This window comes from Lucilia sericata, unplaced genomic scaffold, assembly GCF_015586225.1.
Source record: "Lucilia sericata isolate MDLA Ls3-8-SP2 unplaced genomic scaffold, ASM1558622v1 Contig000347F_arrow, whole genome shotgun sequence".
Lineage (NCBI taxonomy): Eukaryota > Metazoa > Arthropoda > Insecta > Diptera > Calliphoridae > Lucilia > Lucilia sericata.
The window spans coordinates 118,408-144,741 of record NW_023994367.1 but is presented as its reverse complement, the minus strand read 5'-3'; the positions used below and the strand labels follow the sequence as shown (position 1 = coordinate 144,741).

The 26,334-nt window shown below is 31.2% G+C and overlaps 1 protein-coding gene across 1 annotated transcript in view; it reads right to left on the bottom strand.

Moving 5' to 3' along the window:
• Positions 1-26,334, bottom strand: part of LOC119603930 (putative uncharacterized protein DDB_G0277255) — a 284,661-nt gene that overhangs the window by 143,790 nt on the left and 114,537 nt on the right. Inside the window, 3 exon segments of the mRNA XM_037956229.1 lie at positions 10,324-10,420; positions 10,666-10,792; positions 11,551-11,649. Of these exon segments, the coding sequence (XP_037812157.1) occupies positions 10,324-10,420; positions 10,666-10,792; positions 11,551-11,649 (323 nt within the window).

Here is a 26,334-nt window from a genome sequence, read left to right as displayed (position 1 = left end):
AAATTCCAGTGTTATTTTGCTTCAAAATAATTTAACTAGAACTAGAACAGAACTAGAACCGAACTAGAACAGAACTAGAACAGAACTAAAACAGAACTAGAACAGAACTAGAACAGAACTAGAACAGAACTAGAACAGAACTAAAATAGAACTAGAATAGAACTAGAACAGAACTAGAACAGAACTAGAACAGAACAAGAACAGAACTAGAACAGAACTAGAACAGAACTAGAACAGAACTAGAACTAGAACAGAACTAGAACAGAACTAGAACAGAACTAGAACAGAACTAGAACATAACTAGAACAGAACTAGAACATAACTAGAACATAACTAGAACATAACTAGAACATAACTAGAACAGAACTAGAACAGAACTAGAACAGAACTAGAACAGAACTAGAACAGAACTAGAACAGAACTAGAACAGAACTAGAACAGAACTAGAACAGAACTAGAACAGAACTAGAACAGAACTAGAACAGAACTAGAACAGAACTAGAACAGAACTAGAACAGAACTAGAACAGAACTAGAACAGAACTAGAACAGAACTAGAAACAGAACTAGAACAGAACTAGAACAGAACTAGAACAGAACTAGAACAGAACTAGAACATAACTAGAACATAACTAGAACAGAACTAGAACATAACTAGAACAGAACTAGAACATAACTAGAACAGAACTAGAACAGAACTAGAACAGAACTAGAACAGAACTAGAACAGAACTAGAACAGAACTAGAACAGAACTAGAACAGAACTAGAACAGAACTAGAACAGAACTAGAACAGAACTAGAACAGAACTAGAACAGAACTAGAACAGAACTAGAACAGAACTAGAACAGAACTAGAACAGAACTAGAACAGAACTAGAACAGAACTAGAACAGAACTAGAACAGAACTAGAACAGAACAAGAACAGAACTAGAACAGAACTAGAACAGAACTAGAACAGAACTAGAACAGAACTAGAACAGAACTAGAACAGAACTAGAACAGAACTAGAACAGAACTAGAACAGAACTAGAACAGAACTAGAACAGAACTAAGAACAGAACTAGACAGAACTAGAACAGAACTAGAACAGAACTAGAACAGAACTAGAACAGAACTAGAACAGAACTAGAAAACAGAACTAGAACAGAACTAGAACAGAACTAGAACAGAACTAGAACAGAACTAGAACAGAACTAGAACAGACTAGAACAGAACTAGAACAGAACTAGAACAGAACTAGAACAGAACTAGAACAGAACTAGAACAGAACTAGAAAGAACTAGAACAGAACTAGAACAGAACTAGAACAGAACTAGACAGAACTAGAACAGAACTAGAACAGAAAACTGAACAGAACTAGAACAGAACTAGAACAGAACTAGAACAGAACTAGAACAGAACTAGAACAGAACTAGAACAGAACTAGAACAGAACTAGAACAGAACTAGAACAGAACTAGAACAGACAGAACTAGAACAGAACTAGACAGAACTAGAACAGAACTAGAACAGAACTAGAACAGAACTAGAACAGAACATAGAAACAAACTAGAACAAACTAGAACAGAACTAGAACAGAACTAGAACAGAACTAGAACAGAACTAGAACAGAACTAGAACAGAACTATAACAGAACTAGAACAACTATAAACAGAACAGAACTAGAACAGAACTAGAACAGAACTAGAACAGAACTAGAACAGAACTAGAACAAAAGTGTAGTAATGAATGCATTGATATGAGTTTAATTAAAAATATTTTTAAATTCAATTACCTAATTTATCTTCCATTTATATAAATTGTAATATCGTTTAAGAAAATCCCATTGCAATTAAAAGTTTAATTATAAATTCATAATTAGTTTTCACTAAGCATTAAATAAGCTCTAAAGTAACTAAGAAAATATAATACTAAGCAAATCTATGAACACCTCAACCTTAATAAATGCATTAGAGTAGTAATATGCCGAGAGTTTTAAAGTAATAAATTTAAATGCAATACACTACATATTTCAAAAAAGTGGTAACAAGTATAATATTGCAACGCCACATTTACAATGTTAACAAAACTGACAAGAGCAGCAGCAAAAAGCAAGTCAAATTAAACCGACAGTTGTGGGACAAACAGCTTAATTCACTATTTACCATAATGGGCCACATTAACAAATAAAAACAAATCCGTACCAACACCCACCACTATTTAAGTGAAAAGTTATTTACTTTTTTTATACAATTTTCACATTTACGAGTGTATGGCAACAAAACAATAAAGTATATAAAATTTTAAGTGCAAGCAACTAAAGATTGCTGAAGAAATATAAAAACGCAAAGAAAAAAATCAAAAGTAACACAAGTAAGAGTGTTATATTCGGCTATGCCGAATCTTATATACCCACCATCAAACCTCGTTTGAGTCGAAAGAAACTTACTTATGTCGAATTTCATCTATATACTCGTATTTTTAGGCCAGTTATTAGCGTTAAAGTAATTTTCTGAAGGGTCCACTGGTATGGGGGCTATCCGAAAACGTGGACCGATATTGCCCATTTTCAATACCAAGCAAACCTTACCTATAAGAAATATTCATGTGAAATTTCAAGCCTCTAGCTCTTTCCATTCGGACTCTATCGTGCTTTTAACAGACAGATAGACGGACGGACAGAGGGACAGACATGGCTAGATCGTCTTAGAATTTAATGAGGACCCAGAATATATATACTTTTGTGGGTCTATGATTAATATTTCGATGTGTTATAAACGGAATGACAAAATCAATCTATCCCCCATCTTTTTTGATGGTGGGTATAACTAGTGAATTTTAACGAAATCGTTGTAAATTAAATTATAAAAGTACCAGAAAGAATACGCTAAACAAAATAGCTCTTGTTAAATTGTAAAAGTTGTAAACTGATTCGTGCTCGCTTATACATACAAAGTGTATTTTTTATTAAGTATGGATTAGAGAAGCGATAGGAATACGAAATCCGTTTTATTTCCTTCTGTTCAGGGGAAATGAATTCCCTTTAAATATGTGATTATTTATTGAAATTGGTATGAGTTTACTTGTAGTTAAGAAGAGTTTGAAACTGGTAAAATTTACTTTTTAATAAAATGTGGAACCTGAAAGCTGAAAATAAATTTTGTCAGTTTTATTTCGACTCCCTATACATTTATCTAAAATGTTAAAAAGTTGCTCAAAAATGAAATAAGAAACTATACTTCTCTTACCCACATTTAGTCATTTATCTTTAAATATCCACATAAAAGTTTAAAGCAAACAAACAATAATATAAAAATAAATGAAAAATTAAACTAAATGAAAACATTTTCTTGGATTCTTAATTATTTGCCACAAAATAATTAAATTTTGTAGCAATTATACAAGAGTTTTCTTCAGCTTATTTCGTTTCTTCTACATCTTTTACTAGAACTATGTGTATATTTCTTTTTCTACCAATTACTTTCCCTAAAGTCATGTACACTAGTAAATATGTACAACCAGAATACATAATTCCCAGTAATGCAACAAACTACGTTAGAGTGTTTATGCCAACATTAAATATAAAACTTACTGCCACCAGTAGCTGTGTGTGTTGCTACATAGAGGTAATTGAGAGGATTTATTTTTATACAAAATTCAAACATTAATTCAAACAAACATGGTTACCGTAACTATACCAACTATAAAAGCAACAAAAGACTACAGAGAGAGCAAGTGGAAAATAGCCAGTTCTCAGCAACAGTGTTATGTTAGTTTTAGTCTTACACTTTAGTAATGATGAAAATATATTAGATGTTTAATGTTTTTAAATGCGCTATAAAGGATGAATGAAATTGTTCGCTATTAAACTAGAAATGTGAAAATTTGAGTGACCAAAAAGAAAATGGAAAAAGTTTATAAATTGTTGATATTTATTACTTACAATAAAAAATGCAATGTTTGTAATTTGTCAAAACGTTGCGATCTTGAACAACAACTAAGCTAAATGGTAGTAGTAAAGTAGTAGTCAAATAGTAACAGATAATTAGACCAGAACTAGAACATAACTTGAACATAACTAGAACATAACTAGAACATAACTAGACATACTAGAACATAACTAGAACAGAACTAGAACAGAACTTAGAACAGAACTAGAATACGAACTAGAACATAACTAGAACAGAACTAGAACAGAACTAGAACAGAACTAGAACAGAACTAGAACAGAACTAGAACAGAACCTAGAACAGAAACTAGAACAGAACTAGAACAGAACTAGAACAGAACTAGAACAGAACTAGAACAGAACTAGAACAGAACTAGAACAGAACTAGCACAGAACTAGAACAGAACTAGAACAGAACTAGAACAGAACTAGAACAGAACTAGAACAGAAACTAGAACAGAATAAGAACTAGAACTGAACAGAACTAGAACAGAACTAGAACAGAACTAGAACAGAACTAGAACAGAACTAGAACAGAACTAGAACAGAACTAGAACAGAACTAGAACAAACTAGAAAGACCTAGAACAGAACTAGAACAGAACTAGAACAGAACTAGAACAGAACTAGAACAGAACTAGAACAGAAACTAGAACAGAACTAGAACAGAACTAGAACAGAACTAGAACAGAACTAGAACAGAACTAGAACAGAACTAGAACAGAACTAGAACAGAACTAGAACAGAACTAGAACAGAACTAGAACAGAACTAGAACAGAACTAGAACAGAACTAGAACAGAACTAGAACAGAACTAGAACAGAACTAGAACAGAACTAGAACAGAACGAGAACAGAACTAGAACAGAACTAGAACAGAACTAGAACAGAACTAGAACTAGAACAGAACTAGAACAGAACTAGAACAGAACTAGAACAGAACTAGAACAGAACTAGAACAGAACTAGAACAGAACTAGAACAGAACTAGAACAGAACTAGAACAGAACTAGAACAGAACTAGAACAGAACTAGAACAGAACTAGAACAGAACTAGAACAGAACTAGAACAGAACTAGAACAGAACTAGAACAGAACTAGAACAGAACTAGAACAGAACTAGAACATAACTAGAACTAGAAATCTGACCACCCTTTGTTGTAGCAAGATTACACAAACTCTAAGCTGATGGCAAACCATCAACAAAGTTTTTAGTTTTATTTTTATCGTATAGTTGCCGGGGAGGAGGTCTGCAGTAGCTGGGGAGTTTCCATGTATACAAAACGAATGAATGGTTGGTTACAAGAAATAAAATTATTATATCATTAAAGTTCAAAAACACCTTATCTCCAAGGCAACATTTTAAGTGACAAGGACGATGATGCTGGTATACAGATTCATTGCAACATACACATACACACAAAGTAATTGTTGAACATATGAAGACACAACCTTAATAACAAAGTCAAATATAACTATTTGAAACTAATTAGTAGAACACAACAAATGCTGTCAACAGATTGATGAAACAATAAATATAATTAGTTAGTGATTTTGGAAATTAATAGAAATTTATTTATATTTTATTATATAATTGATAAATTTTGTATTTTGTTAAGTTCTTGTTGTTTTTTTTTTCTATTTTTTGTTTTTGGTTACCAAAATATGTTTGAACATATTTCCTTTTGCCTTTCAGCACCTTGAACTTGTAGTTATGCATTTAGAAATATTTTTGTTAGTTTTTTGTTATAGCATTCTATTCCAAATTTGTTACAAGATAAATTTCAACAATGTTTTAACAAGATGTTTTCTTCTATTTATTGCTTTCAAGTGATTTTATTGCAACTGCTATGTGTTCATGCTTTGAAATGAAAAGGGAAATAGTACAATATAAATTGTGTACTTAAATCTGGGATTTGTTTGCAGATGTGTAAAATTCAAATGTTTATAAATAAAAAGTTTTTAAAATTATGTTAAAACTTTGTTAAATTTATATATTTATGCATATAAAGGGGATTTTTCTTTCATGATCTACTTCTTTGTCAGGTCTGTTATATATTTTATTCAAAATGCAATCCATTGGCTTTCATTGCAATCCATTGTTACAGTTTATCCTTCCATACAAATACAATTTATCGGCTGCATCGTTGTTTTATTTAAACATTCTTTTGAACATGGTTAACAGAATTCCTTATTTCCAATAGCAGTTTCTCTATATATGTAAGTTCAGAAAGTAATATTACACAATTTCAAATTGTGCTTTTGTGGAAAGTTTTAAAAATATTTTTTGTAATTACTTATACCCTACACTTCGTGAGAAGAGTATGTACATATAATATTAAGTATATATATTCTGGATCTTTGTAGATAGCGGATTCGATTAAGCCATGTCCTTCTATCTGTCAGTTTTGTTGAAATTAATTTTCTGAAGACCCCAGTTATTTTCGGGATCCAAATCAGTTTGACACGATTGCGAGAAGTTTCTTATTTAAATAAGCAGAAATCCGTCCATAAATAACGGAGATATGAGCAAAAATCCGAGACAACTCTGAAAATTTCATCAACAAATTTTTTCATATTTGACAAAAAAGCAACATTACTTATCATTGTGTTTTGTTTTGTTATTGCTAAAGTAATGGTAGAATCGGGAAAAATTAAAAAAATTGAAATTTTATAAAATTATTCTTACATACTATGCTCAAGGATTGACTCTCACTTATTTTGAAATGCAATTGGAAATTTCTGAAATGCACTAGCAAATGGTGTGGTGCAAAAGGAATAAGATACGTTTATACGTTTATTTTTTTTATACTTTTAAATCGAGTTTTGTTAGCGCTAAAAAAAAAGAAACAAAAGCAAAAAACCTTAAACAAGGGTAGAAATCAAGTCATGTACATGTTTGGTGTGAAACATTTTGTGGCGACAACTTATTCGTGCATGTTCACATATTCCATTCGAATGGCTGTTTCACAAAAAAAAAAAAAAAAAAAAAAAACATTTCAAAATGTTTGGTCATTGTTAACATACACCGTGATATTTATAGAATTTTTTGTGTATGCGAATAGTGTAAGCAGCAAATTGTGTGACTTCATACTCTTTTGGTTTCAAAAAGTTTTTTTTGTACATATGTTTTTCTTTGCTTTCAACAAAACGATATCACTTGCAGCACTTTTTCTTGCCTATAGTTTTTTTCTGTGTATTAACTTTGAAACACTTTACTGTATCAATATTATTCTTTCGACTTAGCTTTAATTCATTTAGCTTTTCTAATTCTTCCTTTAAACCACAGTCACGTTGTAGCTTAGTTGTTTTATTGTCAGACAAAGGGCTTCTAGATTATAAACTACTGCAAGTTTTATTAAAAATTAAAGTCACAAAATAAATTTGATTACCTAAATTGACTATATTGGCAAACATGGAATAATCTACTTCTGTTTTAATTTCAAAACTGAAATCAGTAAACAAATTTTAAGCTTATTTTTGCAATAAATATTATATTAGTTTTTATTAGTTATATAATTATAATATTTAATATTATAGAACTGAACTAGAACTGAACTAGAACTGAACTAGAACTGAACTAGAACTGAACTAGAACTGAACTAGAACTGAACTAGAACTGAACTAGAACTGAACTAGAACTGAACTAGAACTGAACTAGAACTGAACTAGAACTGAACTAGAACTGAACTAGAACTGAACTAGAACTGAACTAGAACTGAACTAGAACTGAACTGAACTGAACTAGAACTGAACTAGAACTGAACTAGAACTGAACTAGAACTGAACTAGAACTGAACTAGAACTGAACTAGAACTGAACTAGAACTGAACTAGAACTGAACTAGAACTGAACTAGAACTGAACTAGAACTGAACTAGAACTGAACTAGAACTGAACTAGAACTGAACTAGAACTAGAACTGAACTAGAACTGAACTAGAACTGAACTAGAACTGAACTAAACTGAACTAGAACTGAACTAGAACTGAACTAGAACTGAACTAGAACTGAACTAGAACTGAACTAGAACTGAACTAGAACTGAACTAGACTGAACTAGAACTGAACTAGAACTGAACTAGAACTGAACTAGAACTGAACTAGAACTGAACTAGAACTGAACTAGAACTGAACTAGAACTGAACTAGAACTGAACTAGAACTGAACTAGAATGAACTAGAACTGAACTAGAACTGAACTAGAACTGAACTAGAACTGAACTAGAACTAGAACTAGAACTGAACTAGAACTGAACTAGAACTGAACTAGAACTGAACTAGAACTGAACTAGAACTGAACTAGAACTGAACTAGAACTGAACTAGAACTGAACTAGAACTGAACTAGAACTGAACTAGAAACTGAACTAGAACTGAACTAGAACTGAACTAGAACTGAACTAGAACTGAACTAGAACTGAACTAGAACTGAACTAACTGAACTAGAACTGAACTAGAACTGAACTAGAAGAATAGAATGAACTAGAATGAACTAGAAATGAACTAGAAATGAACTAGAACTGAACTAGAACTGAACTAGAACTGAACTAGAACTGAACTAGAACTGAACTAGAACTGAACGAACTAGAACTGAACTAGAACTGAACTAGAACTGAACTAGAACTGAACTAGAACTGAACTAGAACTGAACTAGAACTGAACTAGAACTGAACTAGAACTGAACTAGAACTGAGCTAGAACTGAGCTAGAACTGAGCTAGAACTGAACTAGAACTGAACTAGAACTGACTAGAACTGAACTAGAACTGAACTAGAACTGAACTAGAACTGAACTAGAACTGAACTGAACTAACAGAACTAGAACTGAACTAGAACTGAACTAGAACTGAACTAGAACTGAACTGAACTGAACTTGAACTGAACTAGAACTGAACTAGAACTGAACTAGAACTGAACTAGAACTGAACTAGAACTGAACTAGAACTGAACTAGAACTGAACTAAGAACTGAACTAGAACTGAACTAGAACTGAACTAGAACTGAACTAGAACTGAACTAGAACTGAACTAGAACTGAACTAGAACTGAACTAGAACTGAACTAGAACTGAACTAGAACTGAACTAGAACTGAACTAGAACTGAACTAGAACTGAACTAGAACTGAACTAGAACTGAACTAGAACTGAAACTAGAATGAACTAGAACTGAACTAGAACTGAACTAGAACTGAACTAGAACTGAACTAGAACTGAACTAGAACTGAACTAGAACTGAACTAGAACTGAACTAGAACTGAACTAGAACTGAACTAGAACTGAACTAGAACTGAACTAGAACTGAACTAGAACTGAACTAGAACTGAACTAGAACTGAACTAGAACTGAACTAGAACTGAACTAGAACTGAACTAGAACTGAACTAGAACTGAACTAGAACTGAACTAGAACTGAACTAGAACTGAACTAGAACTGAACTAGAACTGAACTAGAACTGAACTAGAACTGAACTAGAACTGAACTAGAACTGAACTAGAACTGAACTAGAACTGAACTAGAACTGAACTAGAACTGAACTAGAACTGAACTAGAACTGAACTAGAACTGAACTAGAACTGAACTAGAAACTGAACTGAACTGAACTAGAACTGAACTAGAACTGAACTAGAACTGAACTAGAAACTGAACTAGAAACTGAACTAGAACTGAACTAGAACTGAACTAGAACTGAACTAGAACTGAACTAGAACTGAACTAGAACTGAACTAGAACTGAACTAGAACTGAACTAGAACTGAACTAGAACTGACTAGAACTGAACTAGAACTGAACTAGAACTGAACTAGAACTGAACTAGAACTGAACTAGAACTGAACTAGAACTGAACTAGAACTGAACTAGAACTGAACTAGAACTGAACTAGAACTGAACTAGAACTGAACTAGAACTGAACTAGAACTGAACTAGAACTGAACTAGAACTGAACTACTAGAACTGAACTAGAACTGAACTAGAACTGAACTAGAACTGAACTAGAACTGAACTAGAACTGAACTAGAACTGAACTAGAACTGAACTAGAACTGAACTAGAACTGAACTAGAACTGAACTAGAACTGAACTAGAACTGAACTAGAACTGAACTAGAACTGAACTAGAACTGAACTAGAGCTGAACTAGAATATAAGGCTCCCTTCAGAAAATTGCTTAAAGGCTTATTACTGGCATACGTACGAAGCAAATAAGTGTTTTACGAATCGAAATTGATATGTTTTTAAAAATTAATATTTTGTTAATTCGAAAGGGATGTGTCCATAATTATCTTAAGCCGTATTCCAAATATCAACTTAATGTTTATAGGGGAGCATTCCATATACGGGACACGGTTCTTACTTTTTATTATTACTTAATATTTTCTTATAAAAGGCTTTTCTAAATTGACTTACCTGTGCTGATATTCTCCCCTTTTTCAGTCGTGTTAAATCTGTATGACTCCAATGACTTCTTTTCCAAGGCATAACGTCTCTGAGATCTTCATTAAAGCTGCAAGTAAATGAAAAAATAGTAAGTAACATTTACTTTATAAAACAAAACATTTTTAGAAAAAAAATATAAGACTAATTACTAACTAGTATGAAGTTGAAAAAAATGTTAAAACGAAATGTGCTACAAGACTCAAAGTAAAAATACTACTCTGTATTTCTTTTATAAACTTACACAAGTACATATACTCTATGTAATCAATCAATAAACTTACAACTGTACAAGTACTTGAAAAGTGCACTTACTTAAAGTCATTGAGTTTATTGTGCAGGAACTTTCGTATATTCCAGGGTAAATCGTTATGCCCATCAATTAAAGGCACTTGATCCAACAGTTGTAGGGCAACACGTAAACGTTCTTCAAATGGAGCACCTATTAAGAAGAAAATAAAAGCAAATGGAAAAAATGGGAGATTAAAAAGAGAAAAATTTAAAAGAATTATGAACAGATTTCAAAAACAGTTGAATAATGTTTTTATAACATTAAAAAAAATATGTTTTATACGACAAAATTATGAAGAGTTTAAGGTTGGATATGTATGTTGTTGTTTAATTTTTTTTTTAAATTTTTGAAAAAATTTAAAGATCGTTTGTTTCATGACTTCGTAAAATCCTGGTATTGTATCAATACAAAACATAATAATGATAATTGTGTTATGTAAATACCATATGTATGTATTCATATTAAAGAAATCAAAAAATCTAAATTTTGATATTCTGTCAACTTTTTATAAAACTCAATCTTACATAAATTGAGGAGTAAACAGTCTGAAAAACTTGCTCTGCTATATAGGAAATATTCTTCATTACTTTGGTAAGAGCTTTTTTTCTCAACTCAAATACTTTATGAAGTGTTTGTAAGTTGAAGTGTTTGTAACATTATACATATACAGAAGCACTGTAAACGTAAAATGAAAAAAAAAAAAAAAAAACAAATTAAAGCCACGCAATGTAAACTGTGCAACAACTCCAAGATGCATAGAAAGCTAAAAAAAAAATTCATAGTTATTGAACATGACACATTGAATGTCTTTTTTTTTTTGCTGATGCCTGTACATTACACCTCAAATGGAAACTGGGCAATAGCAAGAAAGAGAAAAAATAAAAGACTAAAATAATTGATTTACTTACTTGCTGCTACACGTAACGCCAATGGAACAGCTACACTTGCAGCACCAATTATTAAAAGTATCGAACTAACAGCCAGCCAGTGTTTTGCAGCATCAAATCCTTTACGTTGCAACAATGAAAAAACACCATATGCCAAGATATACAAACACACGAATGCAACGAAAAGTTATTTAAGTTGTAGAAGCAATTTAAAAAGCCAGCAAGTAGTAAACATGGATATTTAAAGTGATTGTTGTTGATAACACGATAAAATTTTCATTGTTATTGTAGTTGTTGTTTAAATTATTTCAGTATGCATGTGATGATATCGTTGTAGTAAGTTTCAAGTTGTTGTTAAGGAATATTTTTGGTAAATTCCATAGACAGCACAACAATGCCAAATAATCAACATGATGTAATTTAGCATATAAGGAAGCAGCAGATACGACGACAAATTGAAGTGACCATCAAGGAAGATTATTACATTGTTGAAGCAGGAAGATAGAATATGACCGAGAAAGAAAGAGTAATTAAGCTGTTTAGTTAAGTTTTGTTAAGGTTAATATAAGATAAATAAACGCATTTATAATGAATAATAATACCATTAACTAGAATATATTTAGAACAGAACTAGAATATAACTAGAACAGAACTAGAACAGAACTAGATCAGAACTAGAACAGAACTAGAACAGAACTAGAACAGAACAAGAACAGAACTTGAACAGAACTAGAACAGAACTAGAACAGAACTAGAACAGAACTAGAACAGAACTAGAACAGAACTAGAACAAACTAGAACAGAACTAGAACAGAACTAGAGAGAACACAACTAGAACAAGAACTAGAACAGAACTAGAACAGAACTAGAAACAGAACTAGAACAGAACTAGAACAGAATTAGAACAGAACTAGAACAGAACTAGAACAGAACTAGAACAGAACTTGAACAGAACTTGAACAGAACTTGAACAGAACTGAACAGAACTAGAACAGAACTAGAAAGAACTAGAACAGAACTAGAACAGAACTAGAACAGAACTAGAACAGAACTAGAACAGAACTAGAACAGAACTAGAACAGAACTAGAACAGAACTAGAACAGAACTAGAACAGAACTAGAACAGAACTAGAACAGAACTAGAACAGAACTAGAACAGAACTAGAACAGAACTAGAACAGAACTAGAACAGAACTAGAACAGAACTAGAACAGAACTAGAACAGACTAGAACAGAACTAGAACAGAACTAGAACAGAACTAGAACAGAACTAGAACAGAACTAGAACAGAACTAGAACAGAACTAGACAGAACTAGAACAGAACTAGAACAGAACTAGAACAGAACTAGAACAGAACTAGAACAGAACTAGAACAGAACTAGAACAGAACTAGAACAGAACTAGAACAAACTAGAACAGAACTAGAACAGAACTAGAACAGAACTAGAAACAGAACTAGAACAGAACTAGAACAGAACTAGAACAAACTAGAACAGAACTAGAACAGAACTAGAACAGAACTAGAACAGAACTAGAACAGAACTAGAACAGAACTAGAACAGAACTAGAACAGAACTAGAACAGAACAGAACTAGAACAGAACTAGAACAGAACTAGAACAGAACTAGAACAGAACTACCCCAGAACTAGAACGAACTAGAACAGAAACTAGACCAGAACTAGAACAGAACTAGAACAGAACTAGAACAGACTAGAACAGAACTAGAACAGAACTAGAACAGAACTAGAACAGAACTAGAACAGAACGAGAACAGACTAGAACAGAACTAGAACAGAACTAGAACAGAACTAGAACAGAACTAGAACAGAACTAGAACAGAACTAGAACAGAAACTAGACAGACAACTAGAACAGAACTAGAACAGCAACTAGAACCGAACAGAACAGAACTAGAAACAGAACTAGAACAGAACTAGAACAGAACTAGAACAGAACTAGAACAGAAACTAGAACAGAACTAGAACAGAACTAGAACAGAACTAGAACAGAACTAAGAACTAGAACGAACTAGAACAGAAACTAGAACGAAACTAGAAACAGAACTAGAACAGAACTAGAACAGAACTAGAAAACAGAACTAGAACAGAACTAGAACAGAACTAGAACAGAACTAGAACAGAACTAGAACAGAACTAGAACAGAACTAGAACAGAACTAACAGAACTAGAACAGAACTAGAACAGAACTAGAACAGAACTAGAACAGAACTAGAACAGAACTAGAACAGAACTAGAACAGAACTAGAACAGAACTAGAACAGAAACTAGAACAGAACTAGAACAGAACAGAACTAGAACAGAACTAGAACAGAACTAGAACAGAACTAGAACAGAACTAGAACAGAACTAGAACAGAACTAGAACAGAACTAGAACAGAACTAGAACAGAACTAGAACAGAACTAGAACAGAACTAGAACAGAACTAGAACAGAACTAGAACAGAACTAGAACAGAACTAGAACAGAACTAGAACAGAACTAGAACAGAACTAGAACAGAACTAGAACAGAACTAGAACGAACTAGAACAGAACTAGAACAGAACTAGAACAGAACTAGAACAGAACTAGAACAGAACTAGAACAGAACTAGAATGAACAGAACTAGAACGAACTAGAACAGAACTAGAACAGAACTAGAACAGAACTAGACAACAGAACTAGAACAGAACTAGAACAGAACCTAGAACAGAACTAGAACAGACACTAGAACAGAACTAGAACTAGAACTAGAACAGAAGAACTAGAACAGAACTAGAACAGAACTAGAACAGAACTAGAACAGAACTAGAACAGAACTAGACACAGAAACTAGAACCGAACTAGAACAGAACTAGAACAGAACTAGAACAGAACTAGAACAGAAACTAGAACAGAACTTAGAACAGAACTAGAACAGACTAGACAGAACTAGAACAGAACTAGAACAGAACTAGAACAGAAACTAGAACAGAACTAGAACAGAATAGACACAGAAACTAGAACAAGAACTAGAACAGAACTGAGAACAGAACTAGAACCGAACTTAGAACACGAACTAGAACAAGAACTAGAACAGAACTAGAACAGAACTAGAACAGAACTAGAACAGAACTAGAACAGAACTAGAACAGAACTAGGAACAGAACTAGAACAGAACTAGAACAGAACTAGAACAGAACTAGAACAGAAACTAGAACAGAACTAGAACTAGAACAGAACTAGAACAGAACTAGAACAGAACTAGAACAGAACTAGAACAGAACTAGAACAGAACTAGAACAGAACTAGAACAGAACTAGAACAGAACTAGAACAGAACTAGAACAGAACTAGAACAGAACTAGAACAGAACTAGAACAGAACTAGAACAGAACTAGAACAGAACTAGAACAGAACTAGAACAGAACTAGAACCGAACTAGAGCAGAACCAGAACAGAACTAGAGCAGAACAGAACTGTCATTATTTGTCATCAGTTATCATTACTTTTCTTTTTAAAGTGTATTTGTTAATATTACAAAATTTTAAATAAGTTAAATAAAATTTAATTAACTTCTTAAAATAGCATCAATTTAATGAGTAACATAGCCAATTAATTGTTGTTGCTATTTTTGCAGTCCTGTCACTTTTTTTTATAAATATTTGTAAAAATACAGAAACTCCCATACAGTTAGCTGAAGTAATTGGTATAGTACAATTAATAGTGTCAAAATGGGAAATCTTCTTTTTATTATTTTCTAGCAAAGTCTAACATGATTGTGTATTTTCATATATTTCTTATCGATAAATTAAATTTTTAGTCCCCCAACTAATTAAATGTTACGAACACTAAGCCAACATACTAATTAAAAACATTTGTTACACTTTATACACATTTGCTTTGAAACAATTCTGGGAAATATTGCACTTACAATGAAATGTACTCTAAGGGTGTATTATTGTCATGGTAAATGAGTACTTAAAGGGCATGTATGAATATTAGGGGTATAACCTTATATGAGTATGAAATTGGACTTAAACTGTTAAAAGTATGAGGTAAAGTTTCTAATTTCTTTAATTACGTTATTGTCGATGGCATTTGTTTAATTTGTTTAAATTTTAAAATCAATTTAAATAGTTAGTAGTCTCTTTTATTAATTGAGAAACTTCGTTCTAAAAATGGTTGCCATGGTTACCGATGGATGTATTTAATTTAATTTAATTCAATTCCATTTTGAAAGCTCTTTCGTATTGTATGTTTTATTACATCCGGATTTCTATATCACATCAGGATTTCGTGGCCTAAAGATTACAAAAACCCACGTCTCATTTATAGTCTATAAAGGATTTTTTTCTAAATTTTTTAGTTAACTCGATATGATGGAGTAATTCTGAGATCAGAATCGGATTTAGTATTAATAAGTTATTTTTATTTCAATATAAATTATATGCCCTCGTTAAAATATCTTTTTCACATCCTTAAGTTATGCTATAGTTTCATATACATACTTTGTATTTTAACTACATTACCATATGGTGCGTATGAGTGATATGTTTCCAATATTTGAATATTTAAAAAGTATACGTTCTGTGAAAGTTTCAATGTGTAGTTTTAGAAAAAAAAAAATATAATGTTATAAACTAAATTCTGACTTCCCTAATATAATACCGATATTGTAACAAATGTTATTACATACTAAATATAAAATTATTTAAAAACTTTTTAATTTGAACCCTATAAATGTTCTAGTATCTCTACAAAAATCGGCAAAACTTTGTCTTATATAAATTTAAATGATACTGTTAATTTTCATAATGATCAGGCCCATAGCCCCCATACAAAGGTCAACAATTTATTTATAAAGACTAGTATCACGGTGGAATTCTGCATAAATTCCGTGTAATCCTCTAACAAAATTTATAAATTTATCATTGACGCCATATAACCCCTCTTTCAGAAAAACTTGTATTGTGTTTTTATTCAATATATCACAGGTCACCACTATTTGGATTATTTAAAGTTTTCAGCCTATCTGAAAATAAAACTCTCTCGTATCTATTTTTATATTCCTAAAAGAAATATGTAATATGGCTTAGTAACAAAAGGATGTCAAAAAATTCAAAATAATTATAAGATAATCCACCTACCCAACATACATATATAGTTTTTAACTTTGATAAAAGTTAGAAAGTATTATTTTAATACAAAACCTACAACTATCTATTCTATTGTTATTGGTAAAAGCAGTAGTCATAGTATTAACGTTAATATTTACAACTGTTTGTTAAATCGATGAGTGTGTATGTATGTTAGCAATTTTATTTATATTTACTGTCTGGCATGGAAATCACCAATACACAATAATCTAGTACAACAAGCAATACAATTAAAACAACAACTACTACTACTATTACTAATACAAAAGCTGGGATATTTATAGATCCAAAGAGTATCAACACTCTTTGGCTGTATATGTATATTCAAGTGTTTGTATGTTCGTTCATTTGTATGTTGGAGTTGACGATAAAGTACTGCAACATTAAATGCAATTAAATGCATTATGTACTCTAGCAACAACAAAAAAAAAAACATATTGTATCCCAGCATATAGATTTGTATATACATATGTATGTGTGTATATACTCATACAAATGCCAAAGATAAACATTTAGCCATACATATATACATACACACACACAGATTAGTATAAGTCGTAAAAAGAGCCAATAATACTAAAATGGACAATGAAACCTCTTTTGTATGCTTTGCATACTAATAAAACAAAATGTAAAGGGAAAGGAATAAAAGAGAACAAAAACTAAATTTTTTATTTTGGCACACCATTTTACCAGTAGAAAAATTCTAAATTTTGCAAAATTAACAGATAGAGGAATAAGTAGGAGTTGTATATTTGGTAGAGACTAAACTTGTGTTCCCATTAAGAAAAAAAGCTAGAAAACAACGAATTTGAATGTGTTGTAAATAGTTGTGAGATTTGTTTTGATCTACTCACGCTAAACAACAGTTTGAAATTAAAATTGATCATAATGTGTGAAAATGACAAATATTGTTCATTTGTTCGCCATAGAAATGTTACTCGCTCTAACTGAAAAATTATCAGAATTAAACTAAATATTGATGTAGAAATCTGAACCGATATCATTAATTTTTAATAGGATTGATGCAATAGAAGTTCATGTTAAACATTTCGTTAATATAGCTACAAATTTGTTTTTTAGCGTTTGATATCAAGGATAAATAGATAGAATTGACAGAAAGTTCAGAAGAGAAGGCATATAGATAGATAGATGGACAGACAGACCGACATCTAGACAAATAAAAAAGTAAGAAGATAGAAACAGGCCTATAATCAAACATTTCGGGGATGAGTAGATAGAACTGGCAGAAAGTTCAGAAGAGAAGCATATAGATAGATAGACGGACAGACAGACAGACAGACAGATGGACAAACATTTAGACAAATAAAAAATTAATAATACAGACACAGGTATATAATCAAACAAACTGACGATATCAGCACAAAAGCACAATAACCTCCTCACTATTTTAGTGTAGGGTTTAAAAAAGAAGTTATATCTGTGTTTTAGTCTACATTTCTTCATGAGCCATTTAAACACATACTCATGTATATAATGAGTAGTGGGTATTGAATCCAAAAAAAAATCTAAAATACGATGCTGCAATGTGTTTGTGAGTTGTCTTTTGTTTGTAGATTTGTATGTTGAATATCAATATCAACATTAAAATACTTAACAAAGGCGTAGTTTTCAACTAATTGTTGCAACGTTGAAGTGATGCTACAAACACACTCACACACACATAGAAACATTTCCACTTAAAATAGTTCAAAACTCTCTTTCAAACATACACTACTCTTCCTATCTAACTATGGCCATTAATGAGATTTTAAGCCAAAGCAAACCACTATCGTTTGCCAACTTAAATACACAGACAATTGTATAGTCAAAAGCAAAAACAAATATGTACATATACTTATGCAAGTCCACACATATACATACCACTAACATATATACATACAAATACTGGGTGGCAAGTTAAATGTTGTGATAGAAATAAATTAAAAAAAAGACAAGAGACAAGACTGAAAAAAAAAACAAACTTGGAGACTACCACAAAAACCATCATATAGTCATTACTTTTAAATGAATTGTGAGCCAAGTTTCGTGGCTTTTGCATAAAGATATAAATACACACAAGTTATGAAGTCAACTGGAATTAAGTTTTTTTTATTTAAACTTTTCGAGTTTAAGAACTTAACATACAACGTTTTTGTAAAAGTGTGCGAAACAGCTTTTGGAGGGGAATTTCAAATATAAGTGTTTACTGCAGTCATTGCAGTAATTTCTTATTTCGACAGTTGCTGATTAAGATGTGCAGAGTTATACACACACACATGTATAAAAACAGTGAATGAACTTTTTTAGATATAAAAAAAGTAACAAATTGCGTTCAGTAATTTGGCAGTTGGGAACGTGTTTTGCAGTCATGTCTAAGATTTGTACAAATAGGTTTGATGTAAATGGGAAAAATTTAAAATCGTGTATTGATGATTTAAACGTTTGGTGACAAGTGAGGGGCATAGAAACAAAGAAAGCAATCTCCATTTTTATTTTTTTCGAATTAAATAAGTAAAAACTTTATTTCGAAAGATATTTATATATTCATATTTTAGTTTTCCTACTTGCTTGCTATTATGTAATTAGAGGAAGAAAAAATTCTCACAAAATTTTGCTGGTAAATTGAATCTAAAGTTCAAAGGCAAGAACATAAATGAAATGGAGAGTACTGTCTTTGTTTCTACAACTCTCAAGTGTGGTTAATGACAATATGGTAGCGTATAGATTCCATATAGAGATTTCAATTGCAAAGGTTATGAGAAGAGTAATCATCAAGTAGTTCTTTTTTAGTCCTAGTTTAGCTTCAATATGTTTCTATTTTTCGTTCCTTGAAAGTTAAACTCTTTTTCAAAGCTTTTTCGTCTCAGTTATAGTTCTCCTTATCCTATACTATTACAATTTATAGCCAGCTAAGTTATTTCGATAATAAAATATTAGCATCTTTGTATTTCTTCTTGCAGTCGCAGTTTTGCATTAGTCGAATTGTTTTTGAAGAAGTAAGTTTAGCTATATTATTAAACTTAATTACAAAGCTCTTGGAGAACACATTTAAACGTTGATATTTGTAACTTCAATCCTTAGGCTTTTTGAAAAATCATGTTAATATCACTTTAATAGTAGATCTGCATATATTTTTGAAGAATCTTTTAGGTTTTTTTATGCATTTTTGTGGCCTCCGGTAGGTTAGTGGTTAGTGTTCTAATCTAGGAGACCGGAGGTGGTGGGTTCAATTCCCACCTGTGGCACTGGTTAAGGAGCACACAACAGGCCCGATAGAGGTCTAGATGTATTTCTTCGCATTTAATGTATATATGTACATCCTCTTTCAAACCAACTTACTAACAAACTTTAAGTTGTAATATTTAAGCTTCTTGAAGAATAAATTTATTTAGATTTAATTGTAACGGTTCAAGAGTTATTTGTGTTTTAACTAAATAGTTTCAGTAACACAGTCCGACAAAATTGAAAAAAAGTCGAAACCCTGAGATCAAGTTATACTTTTCTAAAGGATTGAGTAGTATCAAATTTGAAGTTTGAAAAAGTGCAATTTTTGAACGTTTTTGAGACGTTATAATAGCGCTGAGAAAATTTTATTTATAATACACTGTATATCTTCTGAAACTGCAATCTGTCGGCTTTAAAATAAAGACTTAACATCGGAACAAAACTTAGGTGTATTTTGATGTTATATACTGTTGCGATTTTGTTAATTTCGCTACTTTTTTTTGTCAATTTCTTGTTCTTGAAAATTTTACAACTTATAAGTAACATAAAATCTTTATATGAAACTTTCTTGTGAAACACACTGTTGATTAGTAAAATACTCAAGGTTGTTGGCGTTGCTTATATCTTCTCGCATGCTATATATTTCTTTATGCAATTGTCAATCTGTATGATTATCACTCAATTAGTGCGTTTGCATATGTAACTATGTGCGTATGTTTGCAGCATTGCAATTTCACTCATTGAGATCATCAAATTTATTACCATATATGGTAATGATTCTGGTTTTGTAATTTGCATTCTTTTTCTCACGTATGGTCAATTAAATATACATACATATTATTGTCTCTTATTCTTCTTTTTTCTACGCATCAAAATTATTTTACGCACTTAATCATCTCATTAAAAGTTTAAACTTCATTATCAAAGTGATCGTTGAGACAAAAAGTCTAATTAAAGTCAAAGAAATACTTTTAAAGTGTTAAGTGTATTAACTAATGAATATTAAGTTTCCATATTGTGAAAAATTATTAAAAAGGTCAAACTTACCAAAACATATTTTATTGAAAATATAATCCATATATAAGAATATATCAAAATTATTGAAAGACAGTGGATCCTTTCCTCATTAGTGGAGATTTATTCTAGAATTTGTTTTGTGACAATTATATATAACAAGAGGTAAGATAGATTGCATCAAGACAGAATGTACCAAATGTAAAACAGATTTTTTTTCTTAAAGGAAATCTATTTTAGTTGGTCGCGGAATTTTCCTCGACCCACAACTTTTTTTTGGACCTCCAAGTCCAAAACCCCCACCTCAGCACGTGGTGGAAGATTCCCACATGAATCGCAAGTTTCTACGTGGATCTTAAATTTTTGAAGGTAACGCTAGACTGTCACGTCATCAGTTCTCCATGTTACCAGTGAACAAATATAAGCCTTTCAGAAAATGAACCATTTAAAATATTAAATACTAGAATTTATATAAATATCAGACTATTCGTAAAACTTAAAAATCCCAATATACATATTTACTTTATTTTAAAAAGTAGTTTCTAATCTAAACTCCTAAAATGCTAATATAATTAAAATTTTCTACAAAATTTTATATTACTATATAACCATAAATAGTTATATACTTAATCCTAAATTTCCTATAAATACTTAAATTTCTATGATTATAATTTAAGTCGAATGTCGAAATTTCTTATCTAAAATCCTTAAAGTATCAAATAATTAGAATTATGTTATAAAATTTGAATTAATTAACTATTAAAAATCTAAAATTTTTCATAAAATATGTAACTAATTTAAAAACTTGGAATTTTGAAACAATTATTGCACCGAATTGTATAATTATCAATTTCATTTCATTAATTACTATCTAAATTTGAATTTACATACGAATTGAATTTATCATTGAAATCTAAATTTTAAAATTTAAATACAACAAAATGTAAGAGTGTTTAAAAGTATTAAAATTAAATATAAAACAAAAACCAAACATGAAACATAACTAAAATACATACGAATGAATTGAAATGATACAAATGAAACAACTATTTTAAAATTGTAATGATTTAATACTTTTAAATATCTTAAAATAATTTTTAAAATTTACTAACTAAGTTTTTCGAGTGTAAACTAAAGTATCTCTATTTTACTTTATATTTTTTTCTAAACCTATGTATATCTAAACATTCTATAATTACAAAAATAAGTTCTTTTTAAAGCTAATATTACAACAACATCATCATTATGGTTTGATTGCTGGGCCCTTCGATCGGAACATATTGAAATGAAACATCGTTTTTGGTTGTGAGTAAAATGTAAAATACGTATTTATTTTTGTAATTATTATTTATCAATAGCTATTATATTATATTTTGTCCGATAGTCCGATTTTACTTTGTTTCACATTCTCTTTATTATTTCTTAAACTTCTTTTTTTTCATTTAGTATTATTTTGTCTTTCTTATGAATGAGTAAATATTTTGTTTTGTTTACATCATGATCTCTTTTACTTTTTCTTTTTATTTCAATAAATATCATTATAATTTGTTTTTGTAAATTATAAAACATGCAATTTTAAATTAATTAAAAGGGAAGGATAAACCAGACAAATATGTTGCTTTTGTAGGTAGATAGTATTGTCATTTTTAGGGACAGAAATGAAAATAAGGGTATATGTGTTCTGTCAAGGCGTCTGATAGTATTATGATCAGAAGGGTGGGAAAATTGTACCCCAATGTGCTTAACATCTTGCACCAATAGATTTTAATTTTTAATTGTTTGAAGCATTGCTTTTATTTTAAATACACTCTGTGGTATTTTAAGGCAAGAGAGTGTATTATATGTTTGCGTCATTAAACCGGGTTAAGAACCGTATAGACCACTGAGCTAGCTAAACATCTTTATCTTGCCCTTAACCAAGTTTTTCTATTAAAAATAAGTTTCTTTTCTATCAAGACGAATAATTAATAATTTTTGTTATTCTTTCCGAAACGACGCGTAACATATATGGCGCCCAACGTATAGGCCTCTGCAAAGTCAAGAAGTGAAATCAAGATCCACTTAGATTCTATGAAATCTAACAAATATGGCATTCAGTGACCTTGCAAGCCAATACAAGCTCTAAGGAGCAAAGAATTTTGTTTAAAACATTTTAAATTTTGTATGAAATCTATTTGTATTGGTTGAAAACAAAAATATATACATATATATTCCTCAAGTCTAGAACTTGCAAATCTCCAGCTAAAATGCTTAATTTCTTTTATAAGTCATAGTTTTCGTTTGGGTTACAAATCTCAGAATCTATTTGCAATATTTAGAAATTATGTATTTGATAAAATATATAACCAATTAAAGTTTTTCTAGTTTTAAATAGTCCAAGTACTGAAAATAAAGTTTTAGTCTTGTTGCATTTAAATACAGGGAAAAACTAGAGAAAAACTACAGTGGTGTAGAATTTCAATAAAGTCCATTAGAATAACAATTTTGATTTGTGTTCAATGTTGCGTATTGAAAATTACATCTTAATGAAGTTTTTTTGTGAAGAAGTAGTCATGTATACAGAGTATATTATACATTGCACTTTTTCGAACAATGACATATTATCTTTACTTTAGTATACATATGTTTGATCATGGTTTATCTTTCCCAACTGTTTATGAAATTGATATTGCAAAATCTAATTCATATTTTTCAACTTTAACATTTATTATTACACTTATTTATTATATTAACTACATATTTACTATTCTAACAATCTACTTATACATAAATTTTGAAAAACAACAAAAAAATATTGATATTTTAACACAATTTTTTTTGCCAATATTTCTTATATATACAATTTCTGTTATATAAAAGTTTTTTTTCTCAAATTTCAAAACAAATTTTTTAAATACATTTCTTTACACAAATTTTAAGTCAATTTATTAAGAGAAAATTGTTATTCACAAAAGCTTTTTGGTTATAGAGGAAAAATTTATTTTTTCATTACAAAATCTTTCCATTATTAGTATTAGATACACCTGAAAATTTTATAAAGATATATATAGTTTTCTGCTTATTCGTAATGAATACTAGACAGTCCGCGCGGGGAAATCTAAATATCTCTGGAATTCGAGGGCGAAGAAGTTCTTCTGCTTCTCGAAATAATATTTCAATCGAACTACAAGGTGCCATTCCCAAGTCACGTTCGAAAGTAATACATTCTCCTACTGGCAATAAAAACAACCCTATTGAGAGAACTCAAAGCTCAAACAGCTTGAATTTATCTACTTCGGCTCCTAAACCTACAGCAGAACCTCAAAGTTCAGGTAGCTTACCTAGTTCCTCACTTTTTCAAGATATAGAAATCATGGATAATCAAGAACTTTCAGCACAAGCTCAGATTTTTGTTCCAATTAGTGGTAGAGTTTCAGCTACTGGAACAAATCCCATACCAAATCCCCAGTATGAACAATCTGCAAACCAAAACATTAATGTACCAGTTGTTCCAAATAATGACAATATGAATTCAAATACTCCATTCGATTCTCTAATAGCTCTCATGGAGCAAACGATGAGGAACACTCGTGAAGAATTCAGAAGAGAACTTAGCTCCATTAGAGATAGTATTTCACAAATTGGCTCTGTTAATCAACCAACCACATCTAGAGCAAATTTCCAGCAAAATTTCTCTAGCTATAATACCCCAATTTCAAATAGTAACCAATCATCCAACAACCAAGCTCATTCCTATCAAAATTCTGACAATAATGTCAAATTAGAGAAGTGGAAAATCTCCTTCGATGGCTTGGGATCAGTTTCAGATTTTCTATTTAAAGTTGAAACGCTTAGCTCAAGATCCAAGTGCTCAGATGAACACTTGCTTTCTAACTTTCACGTCCTTTTAGAAGGAAAAGCTGAAAGCTGGTATTGGTTGTTTACCAAACAAAACAAAAATATCACTTATCCTTTACTACGTCATGCGATTACGAAAGAGTTTGGTCATCTTGAATCTGACCATGATATTTTGTTGAAAATGTCTCTTCGTAAACAACAATATAAAGAATCGTATGATGATTTCCATTGTACCATTGTGTCAATGAATCTCAGACTCCAAAACCCACTTCCAGATGTGACATTGATCGACATTTTAAAGAAAAATTTGAATCCCAATTTAAGGTTTTTACTCTTCAATGCAGAAACCAGGGACATTAATCAATTTCGTGACACAGCACGAAAAGCTGAAAAGGTCATTAGAGACACAAAATTTCAAAATCCCACTGGATTGCCTCGTAATGTGAGTGAAATTGAGGTTTCTTCATCCGAATCTATAGATTCTGATCTTTCAGATCCACAAGTAGAAGCAATAGCTTACTCGACGAGGAAACCGAGATTCGATTATTCCAATATTCAGTGTTGGAACTGCTCCTTGCTTGGGCATTCGTATATCTACTGTTCTCAGGAGATAAAGAAGCCATTTTGTTTCAAGTGTGGTAATAAGGGCGTTTTGACTCCAAAATGTCCGAATAATCACAACCAGGGAAACAAGCAAATGGGCGAAATGGCTACCGGGGACACTCGTCCATCCCACAGAACCCCGAGTTCAAACTAGAATCGAATGTTTTCGAAAAAACAAATTACCCTGAAAAGTCTGCATTATTAGAATATAATTCAATTTCTACACAAACTGATCATACTTACAATATTTTACCAACCTTTAACAATACCTCGATACTAGTCAAGAAACCTAGTTTCAAAATTATGAAATGTAGGCTTCGATATAAAAAGAGAAAACATTTCAGAAAAATTTTAGAATCTGCCTTGATCCACGGATCAGACGATCGACCTTTTGCTAAGGTAAAAGTCCTCAATGAACCCTTAACTGGTTTGCTTGATTCAGGGGCAAACGTTTCCGTTTTAGGGAAGTCTTGCTTATCGTTTTTAGAAAAAATTCATATTTCATTTAATCCCATAAAGTCCTCAATTAAAACCGCTAGCAATGCTAAACAGGAAGTTATTGGTTATTGTACACTGCCCATTTTCTTTAAAGGTGTTACAAAGAACATAGATTTTTATTTAGTCCCGACACTGACCCAAAATGCATATTTCGGCATAAATTTTTGGCGTGAATTCGCTCTTGCCCCGGACATTGTTCCCTCCAGTTCTTCATATGTTTCTGAATTGTCCTTAGAAAATGATGAAAATGAAAATTTTCACAATCTCTCTCCTGAAGAAAAGTTAGATTTGGAGAAGACAATTCAAGAATTTCCCTCTTATGAAAAGCTTGGCCTAGGATGCACTGAACTCCTAGAGCATCATATTGATACCGGCGATGCGGTTCCAATAAAAAGCAGGCATTACCCACTGTCGCCACCTAGACAGGAAGAAGCCTATAGGGAAATCGACAGACTATTAAGCATGGGGGTTATAGAAGAATCCAATTCGC